Source organism: Petaurus breviceps, unplaced genomic scaffold, assembly GCF_028583685.1.
Source record: "Petaurus breviceps papuanus isolate PSGF00001 unplaced genomic scaffold, PetGlider_PUasm1.0 90769, whole genome shotgun sequence".
Taxonomy (NCBI): Eukaryota; Metazoa; Chordata; class Mammalia; order Diprotodontia; family Petauridae; genus Petaurus; species Petaurus breviceps.
The window spans coordinates 18,242,142-18,254,116 of NW_027187341.1; the positions used below are offsets into that span (position 1 = coordinate 18,242,142).

The 11,975-nt window shown below is 40.7% G+C and overlaps 1 protein-coding gene across 1 annotated transcript in view; it reads left to right on the plus strand.

Moving 5' to 3' along the window:
* Positions 1-8,922, plus strand: part of CDK15 (cyclin dependent kinase 15) — a 94,964-nt gene extending 86,042 nt beyond the window's left edge. The window contains exons 13-14 of the mRNA XM_069068838.1: positions 7,472-7,615; positions 8,290-8,922. Of these exons, the coding sequence (XP_068924939.1) occupies positions 7,472-7,581 (110 nt within the window). The 3' untranslated portion in view covers positions 7,582-7,615; positions 8,290-8,922. The remainder of the gene's footprint in view (positions 1-7,471; positions 7,616-8,289) is intronic.
* Positions 8,923-11,975: the final 3,053 nt, after the last annotated feature.

The window sequence follows — 11,975 nt, forward strand, 5'->3', positions numbered from 1 at the left end:
GTTTGCTCTGACGTTTTCCTCTCCTGAACTCCAGAACACCTGGAGAAACATTTGTTGAAGGAGAAATTATCTATAGTCTCTCCAAAAAAGCATACAAGTGAAGGCTCTCTAATTACTTTTCCAGATGGCCTGGGTGGACTTCTCTTCCTACACAGACACCAGCTTATGGCCACACTCAGTCTTCCAGGCTGAGGCAGCAGCTCAGGATGGCAGCTGTTGTAGCAATGACCTAAAATTAGGCTCCCCACAACTCTCTAATCTTAGCTTCAGGTTTAGGCTCTTCATTTCATTCCCTTTGCCCTCAGCATGAACTTGTGCTTTGGGATAAAGACATTCTTTAACGATTTGGGGGAGAGGGGACTTGTGGGGGGTAGAGGGAGGGAAGGAAAAGGGGAGAATAAGTGAGCCGCTCCTTAAAGAAAGGGAATCTGCCCATTCTTGCAGGGAACAGTTCAAATGTTACTCTTGGATCTCTAAGATTAATTTTGAAATACAGCCACTTTGGACCATAGACCCTGGTCCACAGAAGCATTTGAAGAAAAAAAAAGTGCAGTAAATACTATTTGGTTTCTAGACCTGATTCTGAAACAGTGAGCCTTAGTCTTCAGAAAAGACATCAAAGGCCCTTTTTTCATTTCTGTGTGGTCCTGTCCTTCTTCTCTAATCCTAGGCATGATTTTCACACCCTTCTCTCTAGAACCCTTTCCTCTTCGACCAAATCTACAGATCTTTCACATTCTCTTAAGAGAAAAATGATCAAGAGTTTAGAATTGTTTGATGGGATCTGGTGAGGATAGACATTCCTGGATAAGAGCAGTATTGTTGCCAAATAGCTGGACAGATGGGTCCTCCAGGTGCCAGGTAGTTCACCTACTATCAGGAGTATAAAGTTCTTCATTGTGCCGAACCTGGATTTCCCATTGTGGGAAATTACACCCTATATAGTTCAGTGTCTCGAAAGTTGGAATGCAGTTTAAGCTTTTAGTGACTTAAAACTGCAGCAAGATTTTTGGAATATTTTGTATTTCCTCTTACTCCATCCTCAGGGAAGAAAAAATATCTAGGCCTTCCCTTCTTTTAATAGTTCTTTTAACCTGTGTCTAAAAGATTGACTTGCCAGTTCTTGCATAGAAAATATTCTAACATCATTTTCCATTTTTTTGATAGCAGCAGTACATTGCTGATTCATGTGCCATAACCCTTCATATCCTCTCTGTGCCATACTTAAAGTATTTATTAAGCTATTGTTACATGCCAGGTACTTGTGCCAAGTTTAATATTATTCCTCCCATGCTTAAAAACTTGCTTTATTTCTCCTTATCTGTACTTTTGAATACATATGTCTCTTCAAGTTTATTTCTACCCATTCCTTGATAGGGGCATTTTCCATTCTAATTCTAATTTTACACTCTGCTAACATGGTATCATGCCATGGTCAGGAGTCCCAAGGAGATTGAAAATTCAATGCCAGAGACAGGGCAAGGGAGAAAACTCACTAGGGGATACTGAGGAAACATCTCTGAACCCAGCAATGATTTCAAGGCAAGTCCCACTGAACTTAAAGTCAGATGTGTGTTCAAATACTAGCCTCAGCTACTTAGTATCTGCATGACCTTGGACAAGTCCCTAACCTCCCCCTGAACCTCAGATTCTTCATCTGCAATGGGGATAATAATAATATTTCACTCACAGAGTTATCAGGAGGATGAAATAAAAGAGTATATGTAAAGTGCTTTGCATATCTTAAAATGCTATCCTATATGAGCTATATTATTTCAGCATATAGATATGTTACCACCTTCTTCAGTGTCCCCTTATTAAAGTCTCAAGTGAACTTTTTATCCCACTTTCCTCCTCCCAAAGAAGTGACCTTCCATTTCCAATGCTGGGGCAAAGAATAAGGAGAGGCATGATTTGTTATTATATATCTGTGTCCCCCATAAACATAATATGTGTGTTCTATATTCCATCAAAGTCACTAATAAAAAAAAACCACGAACTAATACTAAATTCAAAACCTGGCCCTGTGAGACACCACTCCGCACTTGCATATAGCAAAACACACTTCAAAAGTGAAATCTGAGGTCAAACAGCTATTTTTGACATAGCTAAGATGTCTCTAAACCAGAATGCCACGCAAACTTTTAAGGGAAAGAGACATCCATTATACACTCCTTGGGGAAAGCATTTTCAAACTTCCTACTTAAAGTCCTCCACAAGCCAGTCCTTCCTTATTTGTGTGGCTGCTCTTCTATACTGGACCGACAGGAGACTGTTAATAAGCTATACAGAAATGAGTAGGAACCACACTCAGCCTTTGTTGAGGTGAGTGGGAATGAGAAAGCCCTTCCCGCCTCCCATTTCTGTACCTTGGTGAAAAAACAGTGCCCTCTTTCCACATAGAAATGAAAATAATTCATGCATTTACATAAAGAAAGTGGTTCATTGAGTCCTGAAACATGGATGCCCCTTCCCCTCCAGATCCCCCACTTCTCCCTCGATTTCCAGGGCTTAGCTTGTCTTCTAAAGGCATGTTTCTTAGTCCTACATTATGCACAGCATGAAGCATCCATAAACAAAGCAGAGGATGGCTCCATCTTTGTGCTTTATGCATCAGAGGGCCTGGTTTTTAGGGATCTTTTATTACTTGCTTTGAGAACTGTACTTCACTGTTGTTGGGTTGAGGGAGACCCTCTTGGGAGGTATTGTTTTCATCTCCTTGCTTTTAAGATCTGATGCAATAGAAAGCACTGCCTCTGCAATTGGAGGGACTGTGTTCAAATGATACTTTCTACCTATATGACCTTGGGGAGGTCACTTAACTGCCCGGGCCTCAGTTTCTTTTCATTTTAATTTAAAAAAAATTTTTTTTTTGCTTTTTGGAGGAAGGCTGGGCAATTTGGGTTAAGTGACTTGCCTAAGGTCACACAGCTAGTAAGTGTTAAGTGTCTGAGGCTGGATTTGAACTGAGGTCCTCCTGACTCCAGGGCCAGAGCTCTATTCACTGTGCCACCTAGCTGCCCCCAGGGCCTCAGTTTCTTCATCTGAAAATGAAGGGAGTTGAACTAATGGCCAAGAGCTCTAGAGCTGAACTCTCAAGATTTATGTCTTAAAGTCTTTTGGCTTTATAGTTGGTTTCAGGGAAAGAACGTCAGGCTGGGTCAGTCAGTAGCTAGCCTTGAAAGCTTATTGTATACCTAAACATATATGCATCTATAATATACACTATATTACATAATAGATGATATAATATTTCCACTGTGGATACAGCTCAAAAGTATTATATATATGTATATATATAAACACATATTATATATGTGTGTGAATGTACACACACACACATACACACATACACACGCCAAAATATACTTGGAGGCAATGTGATACAGTAAAAAGAATATATGTGTGTGTGAATGTGTATACACACATTTTGTTGAGTTATTTCAGTTGTGTCTTTTTTTGTGACCCCATTTAAGATTTTGCTGACAGAGATAGTGAAATAGTTTGCCATTTCCTTCTCTAATGAAAACAGATGAGGAAACTGAGGCAAACAAGGTTAAGTGACTTGCCCAGGGTCACACAGCTTAGTGTCTAAGGCCAGATTTAAACTCAAGAGGATGAATCTTCCTGACTCTAGACCTGGCATTGTATGCATTATGGTACCACCTAGCTATTCTATATACACATATACATAATATGTGTATATGTATGTATATTATACACACATATATGAACATATATGTGCATACACAGAAACATGCTTAGGGGCTATGTAATCTAATGAAAAGAATCTTGGCTCTGGATATGAGTTCAAATCCCATCTTTGACACAAGCTACTTTGGGAAAATCACTTAGAACCTAAGATGGCCTGTTCTAGCTGTAAATCTGTGATCCTGTGACATGTGTGCGTGCGTGTATAAGTGTATGTGTGTGTGATCAAAACTCATATATGCCTTAAACATTTTCTTAACTTAATTTTCATTATCATATTCCTTCCCTTTTACATGAAAAATGAACACACCCAAGAATCTTGGTTTCTTGGAATGGGCTGGGGGCACGTTATTGTGTATCATGTTGCCAGGAAATGCCTGGGTAGGTCATATCCCTCAAGCACTATTGGGTCTGTGTATTGGGGAGGTTTGGAGAAATTACAGGGCTAAAATGAAGCCCCAGAGGCTCTAGGGTCCAAGGTGGGTTTCTTAGGCAGAACCAGATCTAAGCTACCTAGAAAAGAGAAGCAGTGTACTCTGAAACCTGATTCTGAATTAGGGAGACAACCAAGGCCCTTGAAGCTGTGAAGAGAAAGAGATTTAGGACAGAGATGCCACAGCCCACCTTCCCACTGCCTCCTGGGAGGTCTCATTATCCCCTTTGCACAAAGTCCAGAACCTTCTTTATGTTTTCTTAATGCCTGATGTGGTCATGTCTTTTCTTTGACAATAAGTTCCTCTAATTGAGTACTGCTTCCCTTGTCCTTCTCATGCATCTGGGAGGAGCTATATGTACGCATTTAATATGCACCAGGGGAATGTGGAAGAGAAAACAGGCCACTAGGTGGTGCAGTAGATAAGACTGCTGGACCTGAATTCAGGAAGACCTGAGTTCGAATGCAGCCTTAGACACTTCCTACCTATGTGATACCAGATTTAAGTCATTTAACCTGTTTGCTTCCATTTCCTCCTTTATAAAATTGGAATAATAATAGCACCTTCTTCCCAAGTTTTCTGTAAAGTGCCACCAGCGTATCCACAAATACATCCAAGTGTATCATCACCCACAGTGTGGGACAATTCCACTGGGGTTCTGAGCACATGTAAACATTTGCATGGATGAAGTAGATAGCGTACGCATGTACCACTGGGTTCATTACATAACAATAGAAGATTTCCTAGTACAGATATAAAAGTATGCTGAGCACAATATTCTTTGAAACTTAAATTCTTTCCTTTTGTATAAGAAACACTTCGATTTCTTAACCCTCTCTGTCCAGTTAGGACCATGTTGCTTCTTTAAAAAAAAAAAAAAAAGAGAAATAACAGAATTCTTTACTTTCTCTTAGTGTGCAATCTTGAGCTCAGTTGGCCTCAATTTCCACATCTGTACAATGACATTGTTTAAAATTTTCCCTTTCTCCCTAGAAGGCTGATGGGAGGATATTTATTTTTAAAACCTTTGAGCTCATTGAAAGAAAGTTCCTATATAAATTTGATCCTCTGAGGAAGGGGGGAGGGAATGAGAGGAGAAGGTAAATAGTCACTAATTAATTAAAAGAGGAAAGATCATATGCTTTAATCGGAAGGGTGGGTGATGTGCCCCCAGTCAGAGTTCTAAGTGCACTCCATGTTAGATAGCAACTCCAATTTAAAGCACTGTGTGATCCTCTGGGCTTTGAAGATGCAAACCCCATATACATACACATGAGCTAAAATTACAGAATAATCATCGGGCTGTGTGCATTCTGGAAAATTAAATGGGTTAAGCAACTCTGGCTGATGTTTGTTGATGCCTGTGAGCGATACAGGCACCACATGACAAGGGAAATTACAAGACTTTTTTTGAATACTGTTTAATTTCCCATTTGCTTCTGAGTTTTTGCTAACCTGTGCTTGCTCCTCAAGGCTGTTCAAGGCAAGTGAGAGATTTGATTATCTTGTTTCCTGTGAAAGGTTATTTAGATCCTCAATCCCATTAAGTCACTTTCCTCACTCCAGTCCAATGAGGCTTCACCTGGTTATCAGCAGGGAGGAGGAGTAAATGGAGACACAGAGATCTCAGATTTCTAAGGAACAAAAGTTAAAGTGAAGTTTGAAAGGAGGTGACAGCAAGCAGCCATGGGCTTAGGAACTCAATTAGGCTGAAAGACAACTATCTCATTATCTCTCCCCCAAATGATCCAAATACATAAGAATATAAAAATTTAAAATAAACTCTTTCTATTGACTGTCGAGATGACTGAATTTCCCCTTTCGATTTTTTTTTTAAACACCCACTTTCGTATTTATTTATTCTAAGCGCGAAGCAGCTGCGATAATTATACTGTCAGATTCAGTAAGTTAATGAGGAGTCACTGGAGTGGAAGGTTTTGCATTTGTGAGATTGCTGAAGGAGAGCAGGTTTATGCCTTGGCTCTAAAGCGGTTTTTTTTTTTCTTTTTCTACCGGGTGGGAAGGAGAGTGCAGCAGCCCACAGACGGATTGGAATCCTTTTGATTAACTAGCTGCTTTCCCACTGCTGTTCTGCCAGATAATGGTTTGCTGTCTCTCTCGTTCTCCCTTTTTTTCTTTGCAACCATAAGTGAGCTTTTTAGGGGCAGGGAAGCCTAGAACGGGAGAAGAATGCCCCTCCCACTATCCCAAAAGGCAAAAGAGAATCTCTTCCAGGAAGAAGTTTGTAAGAGAATTTGGACTCCAGTTGATTAGAGAGAGAGTTATCTGTGAAGTTGACATACTGTTTATTTTAGCTAGGCAACTGGATGTCTCCTGTCTCCAGCTTTGCAGAGATGAAATTCCATACCAGAGGGGAGGGGGCACCAGCTACCCAAGGCAGGATCCTAGGTAGAGTGGAAGCTAATTCCATGCTTGAATTTCCCTCTCTTTCTTTTTTTTTAATTGACTGCAAGTAAGTTTCAATAAGTTATATTATTAAAGTATTTCTTGCTTCTCTTCATTATGTAGTATTGTCCTCTGTTAAAGGCTAGCAGGGTTAGAGTGGCCCAAATTTGTAGGAGTTCTGACCCAGCAAAAATACATACTGGTGGGGAAATTCTCCAGTCAAGGTGTTAGTTTGTTCCTGACCTTGGTTAAGTAGTAGCAATAACCTGTTTGGGATGCTTTTTGTTGATACAGGGCCTTCTGTCTCCTGCTCATCTCAGCCTAAGAAGTCAAGCTATGAATTGCTTTAAAATGTAAACTCTTGGAAGCTAGGGTTCTTGCATAGGGTCTGGCACATCATACCTAGCTTTAGAAAAATCCAATATATGAAAAATCTGAACTCACTGAATAGGTACTGGAGGAAGAAAGACAGGATTTACATTACAAAAGAATACTTTTCTTTACCAAAGGATGCACCTTAGGAGATTCCTTTAAACAGTGAAATCCTTTAGTACATCCAACATATAATCTGATAAATATTATAATAAACTCAACTTTCATTATATTTATATTATACTGTATTTCTACTGTGTTATAATAAATACGCTCAATTTTTGAGGTAGCATATAATAAGTACCATCTGGTATATACTATAAGTATAATTCTGGACTCAGAGTAGGCAATAGATATTCATTGATCGAAAACAAGAGAGATATTCCAGTATTGGTATAATTTATTGATAAGTTCAGCTTATCTCTTGACATATCTTCAAATGATAAAATATTGTAACATATAAAAACAAACTATGCAAACCCTCAAGAATTCATCCTTTTGTACTTTTTTCTCTTTCTTCCCCTTGCTCCTTTACACGTCTTCCACAGTGGAGTCTTTGTTTACAGTTCCAGGAGTGAGACTAAAACCAGAAATCTGCAACCTCCTGGCCTCTTACCAGAGAAGTCATCACACAACTCGATTTAGCAAGTGTTGGTGAAAAGAGAGTAAAGAAGAATCACTAATCCTCGAAGGTAATAGACCTCTGGACAACACTGCTTTTTATAGACAAAATTGGAATGCAAATATGTGTGCATAATTTTATACCCAAAGCTTCCCTGTTCCTTTTCTAGCCTTTCACCACTGACAATTTATTTGACAGTTAAGGAAGTAGAGTTTCAGAGAAGATGAAAATCATCTTAGGAACTTTAGGATTTGAGAACTGGACCTAAGTTTCCCCCGTCTATAAAATAAAGAGGTTTGATCAAGGATCTCTAAGTGACTTCCTTACTGTCACACAGAAAGTGACATGACTGGTATTTAAACCAAGGTCTTTTGACTTCAAGTCCCACCTCCCTTCCCCTTACCTGGAGATATGTGCAACCTGTCTGCCCCATTCCCAAAAAGAGATGACAAAGGGTTCAAGAAGCAGCATTCACCGGTACTTTGAGATTGTTTATCCATGTATTTGCACCCAAGTAATAGAATTGAAATTCCTTAATTCCCAGGTTGGGGTCTTTGACAGGTGATGGTTCAGCACCTAGGGGAAGGGAGGTACATATCCTCTTCTCCTGCTCTTTCCCTTCCCTTCTCTTCCTTGGGTGCCTTGGAGGAGCTGACTCAGGGCACCAGTTGACATCTTTCCCAGAGATCGGCCTGAAGGTTTGTAAGGCTGAAGTAACCCTTTCATGGATTCTTTCTGGCACAGGTGCTTCTAGCAAAGCTGAAGGGGATGCCTCTCACTGGGGTTACAGTTGTTCCAGAGACATCCCTAACGTCAACAAGGCTATTTGGAGGAAGCAAAGTTACCTGAAGATACCAAGGATCTCTTTGGGAACTTGGCTGCTTGAAGGAATTCCCCCATGCTACCCTCAGAACCACTTAGTTTTTCAGAAGTGATGATGATGACAAAAATGCTGGAGTTGGGAGGCTTACCCTCAAGTGCTCATTGCCCTTTGGGGTTGGGGTATATTTCTTGAAGGCTTAGGAGGCCTAGTAGAAGGGATATCTTAATGGGGCCTACTGGATTATTCTACATCCCCCAAAGTCACCATAGCCTGGGATCTTCCTTGCAAACATATGAATCCTAGCTTGCTTGAAGGTCTCACCTACACAGTCCCCTAAATTGAGCCCCCTAACACTTAACCTCTTCCTCACCAAATTGCTTTCTGTTGACTTTGTGTAATTTTTGTGCTTAGTAATCTGAATACATGTTGTACTTGTCAGTAGAATGTAAGCCCCATGAGGTCAAGGACTGTTTTCAGTTTTGTATTTCTGTCCTCAGAGCCTAGTACAGTACCTGGAACACAGTAAGTTCTTAATAAATGCTTGTTGAATTGAATCTAATTGAATTGTCTATCTTCCACCAAAGGAATGTAACGCTCAGGATAAATAATTAATGAACAAACACAAAGTAATCGTCTCGAATAGAGACAGAAACAAAAGCAGCAAGACTAAGGATACACTCAGCAGAGCTGGGAAGGGAGATAATGAGTTATCATGGGGATGACACCTTTTCCATGGCCTTGAGACTATCATCATCTATTTGGGCTGCAGGTGGATTAAGAGTAAAGGGGCATGGGAATAGGGAGACCACTAGGGTCATAGTCTATCCCCTTGAGCTTATAGCATTGCTATAAGAAGGCAACTGTTATGGGAATGGGAATCTGAACATCTTCCCTGCCCCTAGCCAAATCACACAACTCTTCTCAAAGTGAGCCCCAAAGCAAAACCTCACATCAGGGTATAGATAGCCTTCTCCTGGGTCAGAGAATGTCACAATCCTCTTGACCCACTGCCCAATCACAGAGCACCAAGGTGTGGGCATTCCTGAAAAACAAGCCTCCCTGTACAGGCTCCATGTGACCACATTCAGCCTATTAGGGGGCAGAGTATATTTTCAAATCAGGGAAGGTTCCCAGAGTCACTTAATTCCCAAATGGCCCCATGAGTTTACCTCCCTTTATCTCTAGCTCTGACTTTGCTAGGTTTTGCTGCACCTCTGTCTCTTATTAAATATTTCTAATGCTGGGGCTTTTCTCTGCCATGCTTCATAACTTGTTTCCTAGGCTGATGTTGGAAGTCTTAGGGAGAACATGAGATTATTGAACTGTTGGGGTTGTAGAAGAGGTTTCATTGTTTGCTTCAATAGCTGCCGTGATCACCTTTCACTGACATGCTAAAGAAGAATTCATTGGGACGGCGAGGTGGCACAGTAAATAGAGCACCGGCCCTGGAGTCAGGAGGACCTGAATTCAAATGTGGCCTCAGACATTTAACACAAAACTAGCCGTGTGACCTTAGGCAAGTCACTTAACCCCAATTGTTCTACTTTTCCCCCCTCCAAAAAGCAAAAAAATAAAATAAAAAATAAAGACAAGTTCATTGTCCATAGGCTGGGATCTCTTCTGTTAAAACCACAGAGAGGCAGGATAAGTGGCTAGGCTAGATCCATGTTATTGCTGTATATTAATACTCAGCCAGAATAGAAATAACATTTTTATTGTCATGGCCAGTCCAAGCCCGTCTTGATTACAAGCATCTCTGAGGATGTTGCCTTCCTAGAATGGTGCCCTTTCCTACTGCCTGTAGCTGAGATGGTCTTGTGTTTTCAAACAGGCAGATGCAGCAGCATCCTAGTAACCTTGTGAAAACTATCCTCCAGAAAATTACTTGGGGCAGCTAGGTGGTGCAGTGAATAGAGCACCAGCCCTGGAGTCAGGAGGCCCTGAGTTCAAAGCCAGCCTCAGACACTTAACACTTACTAGCTGTATGACCTTGGGCAAGTCATTTAACCCCAATTGCCCAACCTTCCCCACTCCAAAAAAAACAAACAAGAAAATTACTTGAGAGGAAAATTGTATACCATGAGTACTTGTACCCAGATATGAGACTTCTATCTATAAAACACCTTGGACATGTACCATTACCATATAAAGACCTTTGTATAGGCTTAAAGTGTTGTTTCATCTGATTGTTACTACTCTAGGGAATAGAGAGGGGGAACTATTAGCCTTAATTTACAAATATGGAAACTGAGGCCCAGAGAGAAGTATCTTGCCCACAGCTATAGCTTGTTAGCAGTTGCCTAGAACTAGTACCCAAGTATAATATGATGTTTTTTCCACTACTCTGAAAATGACTTTTTTTTAAATACCCAAGCATTATGAACTTAGAGAAGGGACAATATGTTTGCAAAATCTATATGTCCAGGTCTTTAAGTAATAATGCTTAAAAATGGAGGTAGAAAAGAAAATGGTAAAGGCAGTTGAACCTTGTAAACTGTATGAAACCCCCGATATTCTCACTGGCACCTAGAAAACAGCTTGGTCATTGGATAATAGAATTAGCTCTTCAGAGACCCATTTTCCAAAGAAGAAAAGGAAGACCCAGGGAAGTTAAATAACCTGCCTAATGTCACACACATTGGAGACAGAATTTGAGCTTCAGTCCTCTGAGTCTACCAAAGATGCTATTCTAAGAGGAAGGGCTTTTAAAATGTCAGTTTTTTAAAAAGTGAAATGTGTGCTAAAATCTTGTTGAGTACAGGATCCAAGAACAAGTTTTAACCTGTTCTGAGAGCTGTAGTTTGTTGTGTCCAATCAACAGGGATTTATTAAGTGCCAATTACCTATGGGCAGCTAGGTTGCACAGTCGATAGAGTGCTGGTCCTGTGGTCAGGAAGACCTGGGTTTAAATCCAGCCTCAGCCATTTGCTAGCTGTGTGACCCTGGATAAGTTACTTAACCCCGTTTGCCTCGTTTTCCTCATCTGTGAAAGGAGGTGGTGAAGGAAATGGCAAACCACTCCAGTATCTTTACCAAGAAAACCCCAAATGGGGTCACAAAGAGTCAGACATGACTGAAGAACAATAACATGTACCAAGCACTGTAACACAAAAACAGAAGTAAAACAAACTCTGTTCTCAGTGGGCTTACATTCTAACTTTTATAAGAGAGGCAACACCCATATACATGTAGATATGTACAAAACAGCAATGAGGTGATTTGGAGGGAGGGCAGAAGAAGCTGGAAGGGACAGGGAAGCCCTCTTACACAAGGTGTCACCTGAGCTGAGTTCTGAAGAAAGATTTTATAGGCAGAGGTGAAGATGGAGTTCCATCCAGGATTCTCATACCTGGAAATGGATTTGGGGTAACTAGATGAACCTTTTCAGCCCGATCTTTGTAGTTGCCTATAAACTCATGGGAACAATCTGTGTCTCCAGTGCTTCCTTCTCCCCATGTTCCTTTATTATGCTCTTATGGTCTACCTGGAGCCAAGTGTACATTGACAGTCTGAAGACCATGGAAAAGGTGGCGTCTCCATGACGACTCTTTCTCCCTCTTCTCAGATCTGTTGAATGTATCCTTAGCCCTGCTGCTTTTCTTACTGC